This window comes from Denticeps clupeoides, chromosome 17, assembly GCF_900700375.1.
Source record: "Denticeps clupeoides chromosome 17, fDenClu1.1, whole genome shotgun sequence".
Taxonomy (NCBI): domain Eukaryota; kingdom Metazoa; phylum Chordata; class Actinopteri; order Clupeiformes; family Denticipitidae; genus Denticeps; species Denticeps clupeoides.
In genome coordinates, this window is record NC_041723.1 from 2,802,637 (window position 1) to 2,819,509 (window position 16,873).

Genomic DNA, 16,873 nt, shown 5'->3' on the forward strand with positions numbered 1-16,873 from the left:
TGTAAACTCTTCAGATTAAATAATCTGAATCTGTTTAACAGGCCTATCAGGAGTATTGCTTTAATGCTGTGATTTATGTGTTGTTTATAGTTTATAGTTTAAAATATGCGTTATATCCAACTTTAGCCTTTATCTTTAATAATTGATTGTGATTATTTGCGATTAAATTAGATTAGATTCAACTTTATTGTCATTACACATGTACAAATACAGGGCAATGAAATGCAGTTTAGGTCTAACCAGAAATGCAATAAGCAGCAAGTGCAGGATAAAGGTCAAAGGTCAATTGTTGCAATATATGGGATTAATTAGCAGGAATGTAATCGATTGACAGCCCTGTTATTTAATTATAGTTACTTAAGTACACGTTTTTAATTATAATTTTTTTTTTGCTGAATTGTTCATCCTCTCCTCACCTCCGATCCATTTTCACTCTAGAACCTTAATTCTCAAACTGTGGTACGATAACTCTGTCTGGTGGCCCTGTGACTTTACATGCGGTGTAGTTATTGTTCTCACAGTAAGTATACTCGCACTGTCTTGACTGCATCATTGACAGTGGATGACAGTCAATAATAAATAAGATCCGTCATACTTGCGGCACTTGGAGACCCAGATATGATCCGAAGTGCCACTCACTGTTAGAAGTTTGTGAACCGTTTCTCCAGAACTAGGAGATAAATGTGCCACTCAGTGGCTCCGTATGGGTGTAAAACACGGAGATGGGATTTGATATGAGAAGTCGGAATGCGGGGCCGCAGTTGGAATTCAGATTTCCGCCGTCACGCCGAGGACCTCCTGTCCTGGGGGACACCGCGGCGGCGACTGTAATGAGAGCAGCTCCCACGTCAGCACCCGCGTGTGTTTTCCAGGATACAGTAGGTACCAGCTGTGTGTGTGTGTTTGTCCCGTGCTACAGGACATGAAGCCGTGTGTGTGTGTTTGTCCCGTGCTACAGGACATGAAGCTGTGTGTGTGTTCGTCCCGTGCTACAGGACATGAAGCTGTGTGTGTGTGTTTGTCCCGTGCTACAGGACATGAAGCCGTGTGTGTGTGTTTGTCCCGTGCTACAGGACATGAAGCTGTGTGTGTGTTCGTCCCGTGCTACAGGACATTAAGCTGTGTGTGTGTGTTTGTCCCGTGCTACAGGACATGAAGCTGTGTGTGTGTGTTTGTCCCGTGCTACAGGACATGAAGCTGTGTGTGTGTGTGTGTGTGTTCGTCCCGTGCTACAGGACATGAAGCTGTGTGTGTGTGTGTGTGTTTGTCCCGTGCTACAGGACATGAAGCTGTGTGTGTGTGTGTGTTTGTCCCGTGCTACAGGACATGAAGCTGTGTGTGTGTGTGTGTGTTTGTCCCGTGCTACAGGACATGAAGCTGTGTGTGTGTGTGTGTTTGTCCCGTGCTACAGGACATGAAGTTGTGTGTGTGTGTTTGTCCCGTGCTACAGGACATGAAGCTGTGTGTGTGTGTTTGTCCCGTGCTACAGGACATGAAGCTGTGTGTGTGTGTTTGTCCCGTGCTACAGGACATGAAGCCGTGTGTGTGTGTTTGTCCCGTGCTACAGGACATGAAGCTGTGTGTGTGTGTTTGTCCCGTGCTACAGGACATGAAGCTGTGTGTGTGTGTGTGTGTGTGTGTGTTCGTCCCGTGCTACAGGACATGAATGTGTGTGTGTTTTTAGATGCGTGCAGCTTTGTGTTGCTGTGTGTAACAGCTATTTATGTTTATTTAGTGTGTGTGTGTGTGTGTGTGTGTGTGTGGCCCAAAAGAGTTTGTCACAGTTTAACTGGAGTGAAACAAGGCTAATGAGAGGAGGAGGGGCTACTGATGGAAGCTGCGGGCGGAGAAGGTGATTGGCTGTTGGGGGAGGCTGAAGGTGGAGGAGGTGTTTAAAAGCGAGAGAGCGACGGAGGGAGAGAACTTGGAACCGGCGGAGACTCGGGGACCCGGAATAATGGGGATCTCTAGGAGGGCCTCGCCGAGGCAGGGCCCGCAGGCGCCGCGCCACGCCCACTCCGCGCACTCGCGACCAGCACAGGCGCGCCGGGCCGCACACGCACGCAAGCCAACGCACGCGCCGCACACGCCGCACGCTCACCCGGCGCACACACACCCGCACGCGAGCCGCCGGCCCTCCGCCGAGCACGCCCACTGCCACGCCCACGCGGAGCCACCGGGCTGCGGCATCTTCTGTTACCTGTGTTACTGCTGCTACTGCGTCAGCCTCATCCTCCTCTCTTCCTCTCTCCTCTTCTTCCTCGCCCCTCCGCCCCCCTCCCCCCCGTCGCCCGCCCTGTCCCCCCTCTCTCCCCGCCTCAACCTCTCCTCCTGTCCGCGTCCTCCTCACTTCCCCCCCGCCTGTCACCTCTGTCCCGCGTCCCTGAACTCCTCCCTCGACCTGTCGCGCTCCGCGTCGCGTCCCGCGCCCCGCCAACCTGTCTTCCTGGTCCCCCCGTCTCTCCTGCTGTCTCCCGTCACTCACATCTGTCTCCGCCCCTCCTCCCCCGCCCTGTTCCTGTGTCCACGCAGCTTCTCTGCTGACTCCGCCCTCCCGTCCACCGCCGCCGCGGTGGACCCCAACCCCTCGTCGTCACGAGCGCCGGCGCGCCCACGCACGTTGCTGCGGCAACAGAGTCTTCAGCAGCCCTTGGGCCATGCCCCGCCCCTGGCCAGCCTGAAGGACTTCCCACCAATCTCGCAGAGCCTGGGGGAGCTCCACCCGACGCCAGAGAGAGGAGGCGGGGCCGGGGGCGGGGCTGCGGGCCGAGGGACAGGGCGGGGGGTCAGGGGGAGCCCAGCCAGAGCGGGAGCTGGAGGGGGCGGCGGGTCTCCCGGGTACCGAGGGGGGGGCGTGGGCCGGAGTCGGGCCGATCCTGGAAGCTGGGACCACATGATGGGAGAGGTCCGAAAACGAGGGCTGGACGTCAAGTCCTTTCTGTGAGTTCCACTTTTCTTCTGCTTCTTCTCTGCTGTTTTTACTTGTCTTTTGTCCCACCTGTGGGATGATATTCTGTATAGGCCTGTATTTTCTGCCGATATATGAGACATAGTCTGTGTGTGTGTGTGTGTGTGTTTAATGCCTTTATGGCTTCAGGACCTACACAGACACACCAGACGCATGACATGCTATGTCTTACATAGCACCCGGAAATTGGTGTTTAATTCCAAGTTCTAACGACAGCCTAAACTTCATTTTCATATCTTATAACCAAACAACTGGACTCCTGAGTGCACACTCTGAATGCGTGTGTGTGTGTGTGCGTGTGTGTGTGTGTCTGTTTTGTCCAGTTTGTCTTCTAGTCCCGGCATTGCGGGGCTGTGCGTGTGTTGCTCAGGCGACGGGGCCGAACGAGGGCCTGAAAAAAGCCAGAAGCGGTGGATGTGGGAGGCCGCAGCTCGCGCCGTAAAGCTGGTTTCCGTACTCGCATCCCCTCTCGTTGTTGAATTACAGCTCGCGCGTTTTGTAATGAGTGTATTTTATATGTCTGCGGTCAGGAACAGTTCCCACCTGATGGCGAAATGTTGTCCAAACCGTCAAAGGTGTGGACGCGCCGACTCTGTGGCCGTCTTGTAGAATCTAACGCAAGAAACATGTTTAGCATTTTTGTAGCAGGAGAAAGTGAAATATGACTGATGAACCTGCTCATGACCCAGGCGCAGGTGAGTTATATGGATTTAATACATGGAATTAAGTTGAACTGGACGAACAGGGGCAGTGGAAGCGGGGACACACAAACGCAAGAGCCATATAATCACTAAGACATACAAGACCCCTGAGGCTGATTTTTAATAGGACCGAGTGTCTGAACGCACAACAGCGTCTCCCTTCACTCGGCGGTTCGGTGTCTAATGAACGATGAGACCCTTGGCCGTCCCCGTCATCCAACCTAAGGTGGTGGAGAGGAGACAAGAGTGCGAACTGCTGCCATCACAGCAAAACTACCTAACCTCACATGTATTATTTCATACTCCTGGAATACTACTGTCCTATAATATAAAAAACCCATAAATGTGCAGGTGTCCAAACGTTTGCCTGATAGTGTATGTCAACGTGCAAGACTTAGAAGACGCAGGACGGTGTTGTCCAGTAAGGAATATTTAAAACGGTGTGGGAAAGGTGCTCATCAAACTCCCCGCAGACAGTGAATTAATTGGAAATGAAATTTAAATAAGCGAATTGCTGTGGGATTCCTCAGAAGTTACATTTATTTCCCCGTCTCCACCAGATGTCCAGCACGCCAAGCATCTGGCAGAGTCACCAGTGATCTTCAGCCAATGAGAGCGCAGGACACCTGTCCGTGTGACTTTTTGTGTGACGCAGCAGCTGGTTGTACCTTTTTATTTTGTGCCGAAGCTGCCGGTGACCTGTTCATGGTTGACATCCTGAGTGGGAGGCGGACGATTTTATAACCATTATATTTAGAGAGCGAGTGGCTATTAGGAGGTCTGAGAAAGAGCTGAAAGGAGGGAAATGAGATTAAAGCGGCGGTGCCGGAGGGCCAAGCGCAGCGCTGCGGATTCTTCTGAACAGGAGAAGGGTTTGGGCTGCGGGTGGGGGGGCTTGGACAGGTCGTGGCGATTGGGGGAAAGGGGATTAGTAAAAAAAAAAAAAAAAAAACTGCAAAGGGAGCTGCAGAAAATAGGGAAAGCGAGGCGGAGGAGCGCGGCGACCCAGAAAACGGCGGAGAACCTTCCCGCAATGGGTTCTTCACTCAAATAGAAACAATTAGTCCAGAAGTCCCTAATGAAGCGTGGCTGGGGGTGGAGAGAGAAATATGAGCGCTGTGCGAACTCCACCTGACCTCCGCCTCAACATCCCGCTTCTTTTTACGGGACTTTCTTAGACAAGGGTCTCGGATTTTGGCCACTGTGTGTGTACATGTTTATGCAGGGATTTTTGGGATTCCGAAATTCTTCGGAAATTAGTCGACCGATTAGGGGCTGCAGATGAAGCCTGAATACGTTCCAGATGAATATAATGAATATAAATCCACTAAACACACACATGATATGTCTTTTTTAACGGCCAATAGTTTAATAGAAAAAAAAAAAAACAGTCGGATATATTCGTCTAAATGTTTTTCTATTGTTTCAGTTTCATAGAAAAGTGCCGTATTTTGATAATGTATTTATTGATTTCTGGCCTGTTATATTCATGCAAAAGCTGATGTCTGTATTGTCACTCCCAGGATTCCTCTCAGCCTATTAGAAAGCAGGTCAGAACTCGCTGTGGTGTTTTATGTCAGGGAATGAGAAGTGGATGCTGAAAGCTCGTTCAGCTGAGGCTCAGGGGAATTTGGGTGACCAGGTCTGAAGCGGACCGTGGCCTTGACATTTACTGCCGGGCAAAATGTCAGGGTTGGTCGTCTTTTTTTTCTGAATTAATTGAACTGAATAGACATGATTTCTCCCTTTTAATCATAATCATTTGATATTATGTATTTTTGAATATTATTCCTGTGTGTGCGTGTATGCATTTGAGTGTGCACTCAGCTACAGTAAATATCAAAAGAACATTTAGCAATGAATCGTCATTTGTCACTGCATTCACATGAGAAGAGAAGAGGAAGAGAGATCATACAGAACCTGGCATGTGGAGAGAACAAAACCCGAATAGAATAGAATAGAATAGAATAGAATCCATCTTGTCATTCATTGTAAGAGGGTGAAGGTCGTTACAGTGGCATACTGTACTGGCCAGACATTTTGTCCCACACTCAGATTTAACTTTAAACAAATGTCAATGACTGATTTTCTAAAATCTGTGGTGTTCTTTTAACCACAGTCTATTGATTAGTGTTTAGTACATTGGCGTCTTACTCTGTATGGTATGGTGAATAAGCTTCCCATTAAATGATACTGAAATTACACTTACAGTAACCAGTCACGTACATTTGTTTTAAGTAGGTGTAATGTTTCCTCGTAATAACATTTTAAGGTGCAGCTTCATAGTTTATTTTTATCAGGTACTGTAGGATATTAAAACCACACTGAAAATAACTTTTACCTTGAGGGTTGAACCAATGTCCCTGTTTGCACGTAGTGTCCCTAAATCATTGTTGGCTAGAAAATGCATCCTATGATGCATAAAACCCCCGATTCTGAATGTTGATTTTTGATTTCTGGTGTGTAAGCCACCCCTCAAGTCTGAACTGACCCTGTCCTGCCTCTGCACGACTGTTTTTTTTCCCACTTTAACCTCTGTTTCTTCCCTGCTCCCGTTCCTCCTTCTCCCCTCTTGTGTGTGTGTGTGTGTGTGTGTGAGTAGAGAGGGAAAGATGGTGGTTTTGTCTTTGGCAATTGGTTTGGCAGAGCAGGATGACTTTGCCAACCTTCCAGACCTTCAAGAGGCTCCTGCCAGTCAAGAGACGCCACCTGACAAGAGGTACCTGCCGGCATGTGTACGTGTGTGTGTGTGTGTGTGTGTGTGTGTGTGCGTGTGTGTGTGTGTGTGTAAACACCTGTGCTCACATGCCAGAGAGACAGTTTTCATGTTAATATGGGTTGTGTGTGAAAGAGAGAGAAATTATGTGATGGATGTTCTCTGCGTGAAGTGGTGATTTTGGCTGCTGTTTATTTCCTGTGGCTTGATAAGCTTCAGGAAAGAACAGTGGAATCGCGGTGGAACCCCATCAGAACGCGGTCGGAGCATCTATCTATTCACATGCGGAAACACAAACAGTCATAGAATAAAAAACAGGAATAAAAGGACGGTTGAACTCTGCTTGCTGTCAGCTCTTCTTAAACTGTCTGCAGTAAGCATCTCTTCATTCAGGCAGCCAATCACGGCTGAGCAACATACAGACCACACAACCTGCTGTGGCGCAGTAAAGCTGTCACAGGATTTACTGCACGTTATAGATTGTGCGTCGTATGTGTATTTGTCTTTGGGCCTAATTTGTTTTTTCATGTCTTAGGCCCCAATTTTTGAAGTGCTGTAAGAGTGCATTGGTTGTGCTACCTAATGTCACGGTGTTTGTGTTGGTCAGGATTTACAGAAACGAATAGATAAAGAGAAGAAGTAGCTGCTTTTTTTTTACCCACCCAGCCCTTTTCGAGGGTGTGTAATTACTTCTGACACCCATAAGATGAGCCTGTAATCACGATTGTCAACTCTCATGAACCCTACTTCCTCATTCCGGATGGTTAAAAAAATTGATTAATGAAACCCTTTATTGCTGTTTCAACAAACCATGTCAAAAGTACAAGTACAAAAATGCACCAAAACGGAGAACTGTAAATTTAGTATAGTGTGCTAAGCTTAAAAGTCATTTACTGCCCAATCTGGCCACACTTATATGGTTTTCTCTGGACTAAGTCTGCTAGCATGCTCTTTTATTCAAGAATTTTGATCAATGAACTAGTGAACCTGACATTTGTGAAGACTCCCAATGCACTATGTCTTATATAGGGCCATGAAAACATGCTCCATATTGATTACAAGAAATGGCAGTAGAATGGGAACATTTTTCAGGTCCCTAATAGTAAAACACAACACACGTATTACACCAGGACCACACTAAGATAGAAAAAATGTGTGTGTGTGTGTGTGTGTTTGTGTACTTTTCTGAGCACACAACTGAAATTGCTCCCATGATTAATGGGCTCGGTGTGTGCATTTGTGTGTGAAAACACACACACACACACACACACACACACACACACACACACACACAGCATGCTCCTTGGCCCAGAGTTAGATTTACTGGAGAGGCTGGTTCCGCTGATGCATCTGTAACACGTTTCTAATGGGGGAGCACCATGACGGGTGCCGTCCTACACACATTCATCCTCCCTCGAGGGGAAGGAGGGACCGGCTTGCCCCCCCCTTTCCTTCTTGTCCTCCACATTTCCCTTTGGGTTTTAATCAAACTCAACTCGAGTGGCTGCAGACAGGTCAGTCGTCCAGAAAGATATAAAGGATCCAATAATTACCAGACATATTAACCTTGTTCAATATACACACACTCAATACACACACACAGCCATTAATCTCCTCTCCTACATCGTCCTGTCTCAGGTCTCTCCACGTGTATTTACACCTACATCTTCAGATGCCGGTGTCCTAGTGATCAACCCATCACTCAGCCAGCCGAGCCCCTAGAGCGTCTTCCAATGATCAGCACATGGAACTCTGCGTCGCTCCGGGCCGATTGGGAAGATCTTGGGAAGAGCAGCAGATAAATGGAGGTTTTTTTTTTTCCCCCAAAGGGAACTCTGGGCTGTAGCTCATTTTTCAGTATTTTCCTTGTGTTCAAGAGGCATGTCAATCAGTGGAAGTTCAATGTATCATGAAAACTCACCAAAATCAATGTGGACAAATTGCTTTCAGATCAATGACGTGATCTCATGGCTCAGCGAGGCTGAAAAAAACAGTAAATCATCCAACCAATTTCACTCTGATCACTGCCTGCACAGCTTTGTGAACCAGTATGGGTCCTTCTTAAGCACACAGGCATTCTCCATTGATCCCCCTGTTCTTTTTGGACGCCGGCCTCGCTTTGGTCAGTTAATCCAGAAATGCCCCTCGCGGCGATCGTCGGGGTATAATTCTCACTCTGCGGCGATAAATGGCAGTAAACGTACGGGTCTTTGCTCTGGATGGTGGGAGGTGAGGAGTGGAAATGTCAGCTCTGTTAGCGTATTAACAAGTTAATTTAGATCTCGGTAGTACGCCTTAAATCCCGACAAGATTTCCCGTCTTTGCACCCATCTGGTGGAGGTTCTCTGCCTGCGTGTTCCTGCTGCGGCTCCATGGCTCTTTCAGCTCTATATTTAGAGAACCTTGTTCTAATTTCTCTGAAATGCTCGCTGCAGGTGGATGGCGGTGCGTCGGTTCTGACGGATGAGTGTCACCATCCCAATCCATCACCTCTAAAAGGAGTTTGTTCACCTTTCCATCCATCCCTCCTTCTCTCAGCCTTCAGCAGCTCCTTCAGTTCATCCACCCGCCAATCCGCCAATTCAAAAGAAGAAGGGGGACAGGAACCAACCTCCGTTAAACGGCCTTCGCGTACCCTGTGCTCTTACTTAACATCTGTGTTTGCCACACACTCACAGTTAAAAATAAACCAGAGGTACGTATCACGCGCAGCTGCGGTCTCAACTAAGCCCTCGCCGCTCGCAGGTGCAGCTTAACAGCTCACCGCAGTAGCGAGGAGACGTGCGGCTCGGTTCTCTACCATCCCAACATGCCAATCCAACCCGCCCTCAGAAGGAGAGAGATACTACGAAGTGTAGTTTTCAAATGGGCGCACATTAAGCATGGGGCTTAATGTTGGCTGGCAGGTTTAAGAATGATGCAAGTTGGGTGCCTGAGAGCTGTCAATCATCAGGCTCCTCCCATTTAAATTTTTTTTTTAATCATTAACAAGTACCCCTAGCCTGTCTATGGTCCTGCAGTGGCTTCGCCGTTCACAGAGAATTTGTCCCCTTATTTTGTCACAAGGGGAATTTTTTTTTATTCCGGAAAAAACGCTGACAGGACTTCCTGTCTTCGCCATACATTGTGGTTGGTGAATGGCGTTGATGACGTCATTTCTGCGAATTCCCCCTCAACTTCTATAGGCCGCTCTCCTAGTGGCACTACAGACACTGTAGCTGGGAAATCTCACTGTGGGACTGGATAAAAGTGGCTGTAACTCACCTGAACCACGCCTGCATTTCAGAAAGAGACTTCAGATACAGTATTAGCGAACAAATAAGACCGATATAAAAGCAAAATTCACGTCAGGGGACCTTTAAATATCGGGTTCTGGGTGACAGGAATGTGTAGTGTGTATAGTTTCTCTCCTTCAAGATACACATAATTAATACGTGGTTTGTCCTCCTTTTAGATATTTATGGAAATGATGCCTTTGGCCTTACACTAGCAAACAAGCCTCACACTTAGGGTTTGAAAGTAATTCCCTGTGTCGTTTTGCTGCCACAAGCATGGGTTGTACTAGAATGGAGCCGTGGGAGCTGCCCTAGAACCGATCTACATATAGTTCTGCCATTGCACACCAACTAGAACCTGCGGTTCCTTTGGTGACAGTTTTTTTTTTTAAGTGCCACTATTGACTACCATGCTAGCTAGATTCAGCTGATGAAGCTGAACCCAGTTTGTTTGACTAGCTTGCGGCTCAGGGCTCACAAGCCAGATTCACCAGCTTCAGTTGGGTTTTCCTGGCAACCGGGCTGGTCTACAGAATAAGAAGCATTTTGCTGTTGTTTCAGCAGGGTTGATCCAAGATCCCTCCTTTGTACTGATCTTGGGACACTGATGTGGGTACAGATCTGGGTCTGGGCCGATTGGAGAGAAAAGCATTGAGAGGAAGGAGCAGGACGATGGAGCTCATTCATGGACGTTGCCACATCTAGAGCTGCAAAGGCTTTATTATTACATGACAACTCAGCCTTAACCGATGATGACAGCCACATCACCGAGTCGAATTTCAAAAGCATTGATTCCTGGAAGCCCCTCGCTCTGCTGTCACCAGGATCAGTACGAGCAGAGTGGGCTTCACTTTGAAGCGTGGTGGGATGACATTACCCAAATGGTAGATGTTTGATGTTGCATTAGGCCTTTTAATGAGTGTAAATGGGAGACGCGAGAATGGATGGATGCTGGGAGGTCGAGGTGACTGCTGAAGTGACGTCTTCATCCTTGCTAATATGGGAAAACAGCCAATGAGCTGCGACTGGTATAGGCGGTGGGTGAGAAGGCGTGATAAATTGCGCATTCATGGCTGGGAGTAAAATCACCGCAGTAAGTAACGCGGTTTTTGCAGTTGCTGGGGTTGTGTAGCTATAGTATCCTCTCCGTATGATTCTCGGCCATCGTTGTCAGGAAATGCGCCTTAATTATCGCAAGAGAGGTGCGAAAATGGATGCCGAGGAGGTGAAAGGGGATCGATCGCCTCTGTCAACTAAAGAAAGTGAAGTGATTGTCACATGTGATACACAGCAGCACAGCACAAGGTGCACACAGTGAAATGTGTCCTCTGTATTTAACCCATCACCCTGAGTGAGCAGTGGGCAGCCATGACAGGCGCCCGGGGAGCAGTGTGTGGGGACGGTGCTTTGCTCAGTGGCACCTTGGCGGATCGGGATACGAACCGGCAACCTTCTGATTACGGGGCCGCTTCCTTAACCGCTAGGCCACCACTGCCCCTATTATGTTTTAAACCCTCTCGTTTCCCCGCACGTTTCCTTTACCTCGTAGTACATCTCAGTTGTAGATACTGTTGGCGGAGTAACTGTAACTCTATAGTAACGGGTGTAGCCATGGTGGAAGCTGCTGTCGTAGCCGGTTGGATGGTTCCGCCGCCTGCTGACGCAGTTATTCTGGAGCTCAGCGGCCTGTTGGTCTGTAGGCCAGCATGCAGCGTGCAAAATTGCAATATTCTGCCTGCGGAAAACACACACACACACACATAACATTTTATTACTGGCGCTGGGATGGTGTCGGGCGCCTGTCGTTTTTCGTCCTTGCGTTAGTTGTCGCGTCTTGTCTTCACATGCTGTGTCGTTGTGTAGTTACGCTAGTTTGTGCTGGATTCTCTTTTTTTTTTTTACTTTTAAGAACACACACACACACAAACACACAGCTGTCGCGCATTCTTGATGCAGGTGTCACCTCTGTAGCCATTTGCTGCTATTGGAAGCTTCAGCGGCGATTGTGTTGGCAGGATGCACGTCGGTGTGAGAAAATGCGACTCATGGCTGATCTGCGGCGAGGGTTCTAATTGAGCCGATCGCAGATTGAATGCAGTTCGGTTGCTTTGCGTGTGGGAGAGTTGGTGAGAGGAACTGCGCTGGCGCGTGTAGTGCCGGATCCACTCGTCCTCCTCCTCTGTGTGCGTGTGTTCGGCGCGCAGCGTGTGGTAATGTAGCGTCGGGGGTGGCGTGAGATGCTATATTTTCACCCGTTTAAACACCAGTGGGATGAACCACCCATGGCTTCTGCGACGGGTTGGGTGGAAAAGAGGAGGAGTCGAGCTGACAGGGGAAGGAAGAAGAGTGCTAATAGGCCGTGTTTCGTGTGCAGATCAGTATTTGCTGTGAGAGTGACAATGAAAGTGCATTTTTTATGAATAATCTTGTTATAATATCATATTGCACGTGTGCGTGTTGCTCCCTCTTTCATTACAAATTGCTTTTGGGTTTAGATGCATGTGTATGTATTGTGTGTTTGTGTGTGTTTCTCTCTCTTTCACTACGAATTGCTTTTGGGTTCAGATGTGTGTGTGTAGACCTCAGTGTTTGCCAGACTGAGTGCATTGTTATTATTCTATTTTTTTTTTTTTTTTAACATTGTGTGTTTGTGTGTGTTTCTCTCTCCTTCACTACAAATTGCTTTTGGGTTCAGATGTGTGTGTGTGTGTGTGTGTAGACCTCAGTAGTTGCCAGACTGAGTGATGTTTTTTTTAACGTTGTGTGTGTATGTGTGCGTTTCTCTCTCTTTCACTACAAATTGCGTTTTAGTTCAGAGATGTGTGTAACTGTGATCTGCCTGTTTTTGGGATGTTGTGGGGTTGGGGGGTGGAGTGTTTCTTATCTGCGTCTCTCTTCATCTGAAGCAGAGTGTGTTTGTCTCTATCGTTGTCCCACACGAGCTGAACACACGCCTGGGCGTGGTCAGGTAACACACAGGATAGTATCACAGGTCACGGTGACACCCAAACGGCCCGCCTGCCTCTGCGTGTGTGTGTGTGCGCTCCCCCTTTGTGAGTGTGTGTTGAAGAGGCGCGCTCACCTGTACCTGTTATATATCCTCCTTGTATGCTGTGTTCTCTGTCTGTCTGTCCATTCGTCTGTTCCTTCAACCCTTCCCTACACACACACACACACACACACACACACACACTCAGACCTCCCATCACTACTTTATTATGTCCTGCTTTGCAGCGCTGTTGTGGGGTTTTAGGGGTGGGCTGTGCCCTCTACAGGCGGCTCCCAGTCACTGCAGCGCTGCTACGATCTGTAATAATCTGTAAACACGAATCTAAAATGCATTCCTGTTTAAACGTGCTTAATATGCAGATTTATTCGGTGGTGCATGTAGTCCCAGTGTCGGTAGGTGTGAGGTGGGATATTTGGACCGTTGCAGTGGAGGCACATTCACCAATGTCACACGACGTTGATCTTCTGGGTTTTTCAGAAATGAGTTTGGGGGAGGTCGAGAAGGTTGACCTGCTAGCATTGTGCAGCTGGGAGGGGAGATGAAGAGGAAGATGTGCAGAGCAGAGGTCGTGTGCATATCGTTCAGGAACACGGACGACAGTGATACATGCGGTTGGGCGTGGTCAGAATTATGGGAGTTAAACTCCCGTTTGGAGGTTTTTCTGCACGCTTGGGAGTTAGGAGTCCTTCACTGACCACCCCGATGGGCGAGAGCTTGAGAGATCAATAACTGGAGGGTGTTCTAATGGTCAGACACATGCGTATCATCAGCAGCAGCAGCACCCTGTTCCAGACAGTGAAACGAACACACCGATTAAAACACAAAACACTTTTTAACTACACTTTTTAAAACACAATTAACTAGCACTAATTGTGCAACATTTGGCCCTACACCTTCCCCTCTGTCTGTCCGCCTGTGTCTCTGCCTGCCTGCCTGCCTGCCTGTTCTGCCTGTTCTGCCTGCATCCCCTGCTCACAGACGTCTGGAACCCGAACAAACCTGCAGCATGAGGCCGGAGAACCGAGTTCAGACAGACATACAGACGGTCCTCCCAGCCAAAGCCGGCCCCGCCCACATGACCCTCCCAGCATGTCCGAGCGGATGCGTTATAGGGCGCTATAAAGCATTCGTGACGGGAGCAGCTCATGGGACCGGCGGTCTGCCCTTCGCCCCACGTCCTGTCCGCCCGTTTAGAGTGCTGCAGCCCGTCCGGTCTCAATTCCACAGCTTCGGCACTCTAAAGGCACAGGGAAGTGAGTGTGTGTCGGTGGGTCTGAGAGTGTGTGTATGCTTTACCTCCCTGTTGGTGTCCTGTCTTATGTGTCTTACTTTGCTTAAGTTATTTACTTTCTTTCTTTCTTTCTTTCTTTCTTTCTTTCTTTCTTTCTTTCTTTCTTTCTTTCTTTCTTTCTTTCTTCTCATGCCTGTCTGGTCTATCAGTAAGTGATGTAGCTCTGTGTGGTAAATTCTAGTCTATAACTTCCTCTTTTCGTTGCATTTCTTCTCCTTTCTCTTCAAAAAAAATTTCCCTGCTGTTTCTTTATGCCTTTATTCTCTCTCTCTCTCTCTCTCTCTCTCTCTCTCTCTCTCTCTCTCTCTCTCTCTCTCTCCTGTCTGAAACTGACTGCACTAAATCACTCTCTTCCTTTCTGTTTTTTTTTCAGGCCTCTACTCTCTTGCAGCTCCGTTTTGTCTTGTTAAAGTGGCGGTGTGTGTGTGTGTGTGTGTGTGTGTGTGTTATTTTGTCGGCGTCTGGGTTTCTGTTCGCGCTATTAATCTGCTGCCTCCTCTCTTAACAGAGCAATGTTTCTCTCCTCTCCGTCATGCTCTCTCTCGTCCCGTCGCCATCTCCGGTTTACACGCCCGCCACGTCTCTGGGACATTCACGTCACGCGACCCTCCGCCCCTTTCATCCCGTCATCGGTCGGAGTCTTTCTTTCTCCCAGTTCTGTCGAGTGTGTGTTTGTGTGTGTGTTAATGAGGTCTTTTCGCCGCAGCCGATCCAATCAGAGTTTACGCTCACCCCCCTCTCTCTCTCTCTCTCTCTCTCTCTCTCTCGTTCTCGCCGTGTTCTCATGATGTCGGCAGCACTTTGAGTTGGTGACTGGGAATTTTGTGTTTTTATTGATTTTGATTATTGATTTTATCGATGGTTTCAGTCATTCCAGCCCCATTCTCCTCTCCAGCCACATCTTTAATGCTCTTTGTAAATAATCGATCTCTCTGTCTCCCTCATTTTCGTCTTTTCTCACGTCTCCAGCCGACAGATTTCTCGCTGTTTGTTTTACTCTGTCTATGCTGTAGGTTGTGTGTGTGTGTTGCAGAAGTTGTGTGTGGGTGTGGGTGTGTGTGTGTGTGTGTACGGATGAAGAGGTAAATGGGATGGCTGTGTGTGTGAGTTTTGGGACTTAGGCCGATACTAAACAAATAAGTGTGTTAAATATGATGATGGGCGTCACTTGGAGACTGGGCCCTGGGCTGCAGGTTAGCGGCAGGTGTTAGCCTAGCATGCTAGCCCTCCCGCGGCATGGGCTGGCGTGAGGACGCTGAGCTTCAGCCCTGGTTCACCGGCTGGGACGCTGATTAACTCCGCCCCTTCCTCCCCTCTGTCTGTCCTTCTCTCAGTAGGACCGGGGGCAGTAAGCCGGGTAACAGTCCTAAGGGACCACCTCCAGACGCAGACGGACACTCCTCGGTCTCCGACCTCGCCAACTCCCTCACTGGAGACATGGTGATGGTGAGAAACTCTTCCGGACATCTGACTGCAGGACACACAAACACACAGAACGAACACAAGACAAATTCCAACTTTAAGGAGTCAAGGGACATGAACAGCAGTCAGTCAAAACAGAAAAAACTAAAACTCCCCAATAGACAGGAAAAGGCCTCCCTCCTGCTGCAGCAACATCCTGGCAATCAGACTCCAGCAGAGGCACAACCTGAAAGTAGAAAGAAAGTGAAGTGATTGTCACATGTGATACACAGCAGCACAGCACACGGTGCACACAGTGAAATTTGTCCTCTGCATTTAACCCATCACCCTGAGTGAGCAGTGGGCGGCCATGACAGGCGCCCGGGGAGCAGTGTGTGGGGACGGTGCTTTGCTCAGTGGCACCTCAGTGGCACCTTGGCGGATCGGGATTCGAACCGGCAACCTTCTGATTCCTTAACCGCTAGGCCACCACTGCCCCTTAACTGCTGGGCGGAGTCTGTGACACTAACCAAGCAGAGGTGTGTTAGTGAGTCTCTGGATGTTTTCTGTACATATAAAGTGAGCTGAGTACAACTCGTATCGCTTTGTCAGCGTCCCTGAGGGAGCGCAGCATGTCACTGCCCTGGCGCGGTAATGACACTGCTTTCCCGTTAGCCACGCCCCCTGTCTGAGGGTCCCAGAAGGTTTCTGTAAAGGCTCCGGGATGGAGGTGGCTGGGAGAAGCACAGCTGGGATTCCAAACTGAGATGCAGGGCAACTGCTGTCATGTCACATAATATACCTGCAGGGACAGGGATGAACGCACACACACACACACACACACACACACACATGCTGGGGCAAGCTGACAGTACACACATCTGTGTGCGTGTGTGTTGATTTTTTAAAAGGCAGCAGATAAAACTCCATTAGCCGAGTTAAGCTTTGACCTCACATGAGTCACATTTTCCTCACGTCCACTCGCCCCCCTCATCCATCTATCACGTTGCAAGGGAGGGAATCAAACGGCGGGATAATAACAGCCTCAGGTGTGAGACGCTAACCTTGGCGGCTCCCCCTCAGCCTCCCTCTCTTCCCGGGAAAGGTTAAGCTCTCAATCAGCAATCTGCGCACCTCTTCGCTCAGAAACACATTATGACTCAGGGCAGAAATGACCCAGGATGTTCATCTGCCGTTTTTTTTTTTTCTTTTTTCACTCTGTAGCTAATATAAAAAAATATGATCCAAAGATATGACCCAAAACTAGAGTCAAGAATGATTGCTCAGCGCAAAAACGATCACCACATACCTGACGTTAGACTCCAATCAGAGAGAGCAAGGGTGACCTGCAGACTGCTCACCTAAAACCATTAAGTGGCCGTGGTCAAAGCATCACTGCGCACCACCATCACGACACCACCACATAATAATTATACCTAATTTTTTCAAACAACAAACTGAAAAATAGGTCTATAGGTACCACTGCCAGCCAAACACACCTTCCTCATGGT

General features: G+C 48.6%; 1 protein-coding gene across 2 annotated transcripts in view; it reads left to right on the top strand.

The window, feature by feature from the left end:
• Positions 1–16,873, top strand: part of syt7a (synaptotagmin VIIa) — a 71,805-nt gene that overhangs the window by 48,116 nt on the left and 6,816 nt on the right. Inside the window, exons 5-7 of one of the 2 annotated variants that reach the window (XM_028957297.1) lie at positions 2,533–2,940; positions 6,272–6,388; positions 15,299–15,407. In XM_028957297.1, coding sequence (XP_028813130.1) covers positions 2,533–2,940; positions 6,272–6,388; positions 15,299–15,407 — 634 coding nt within the window. Of the gene's footprint in view, positions 1–2,532; positions 2,941–6,271; positions 6,389–15,295; positions 15,408–16,873 lie in introns of both variants that reach the window. The other variant, XM_028957298.1, reaches the window with a different exon arrangement.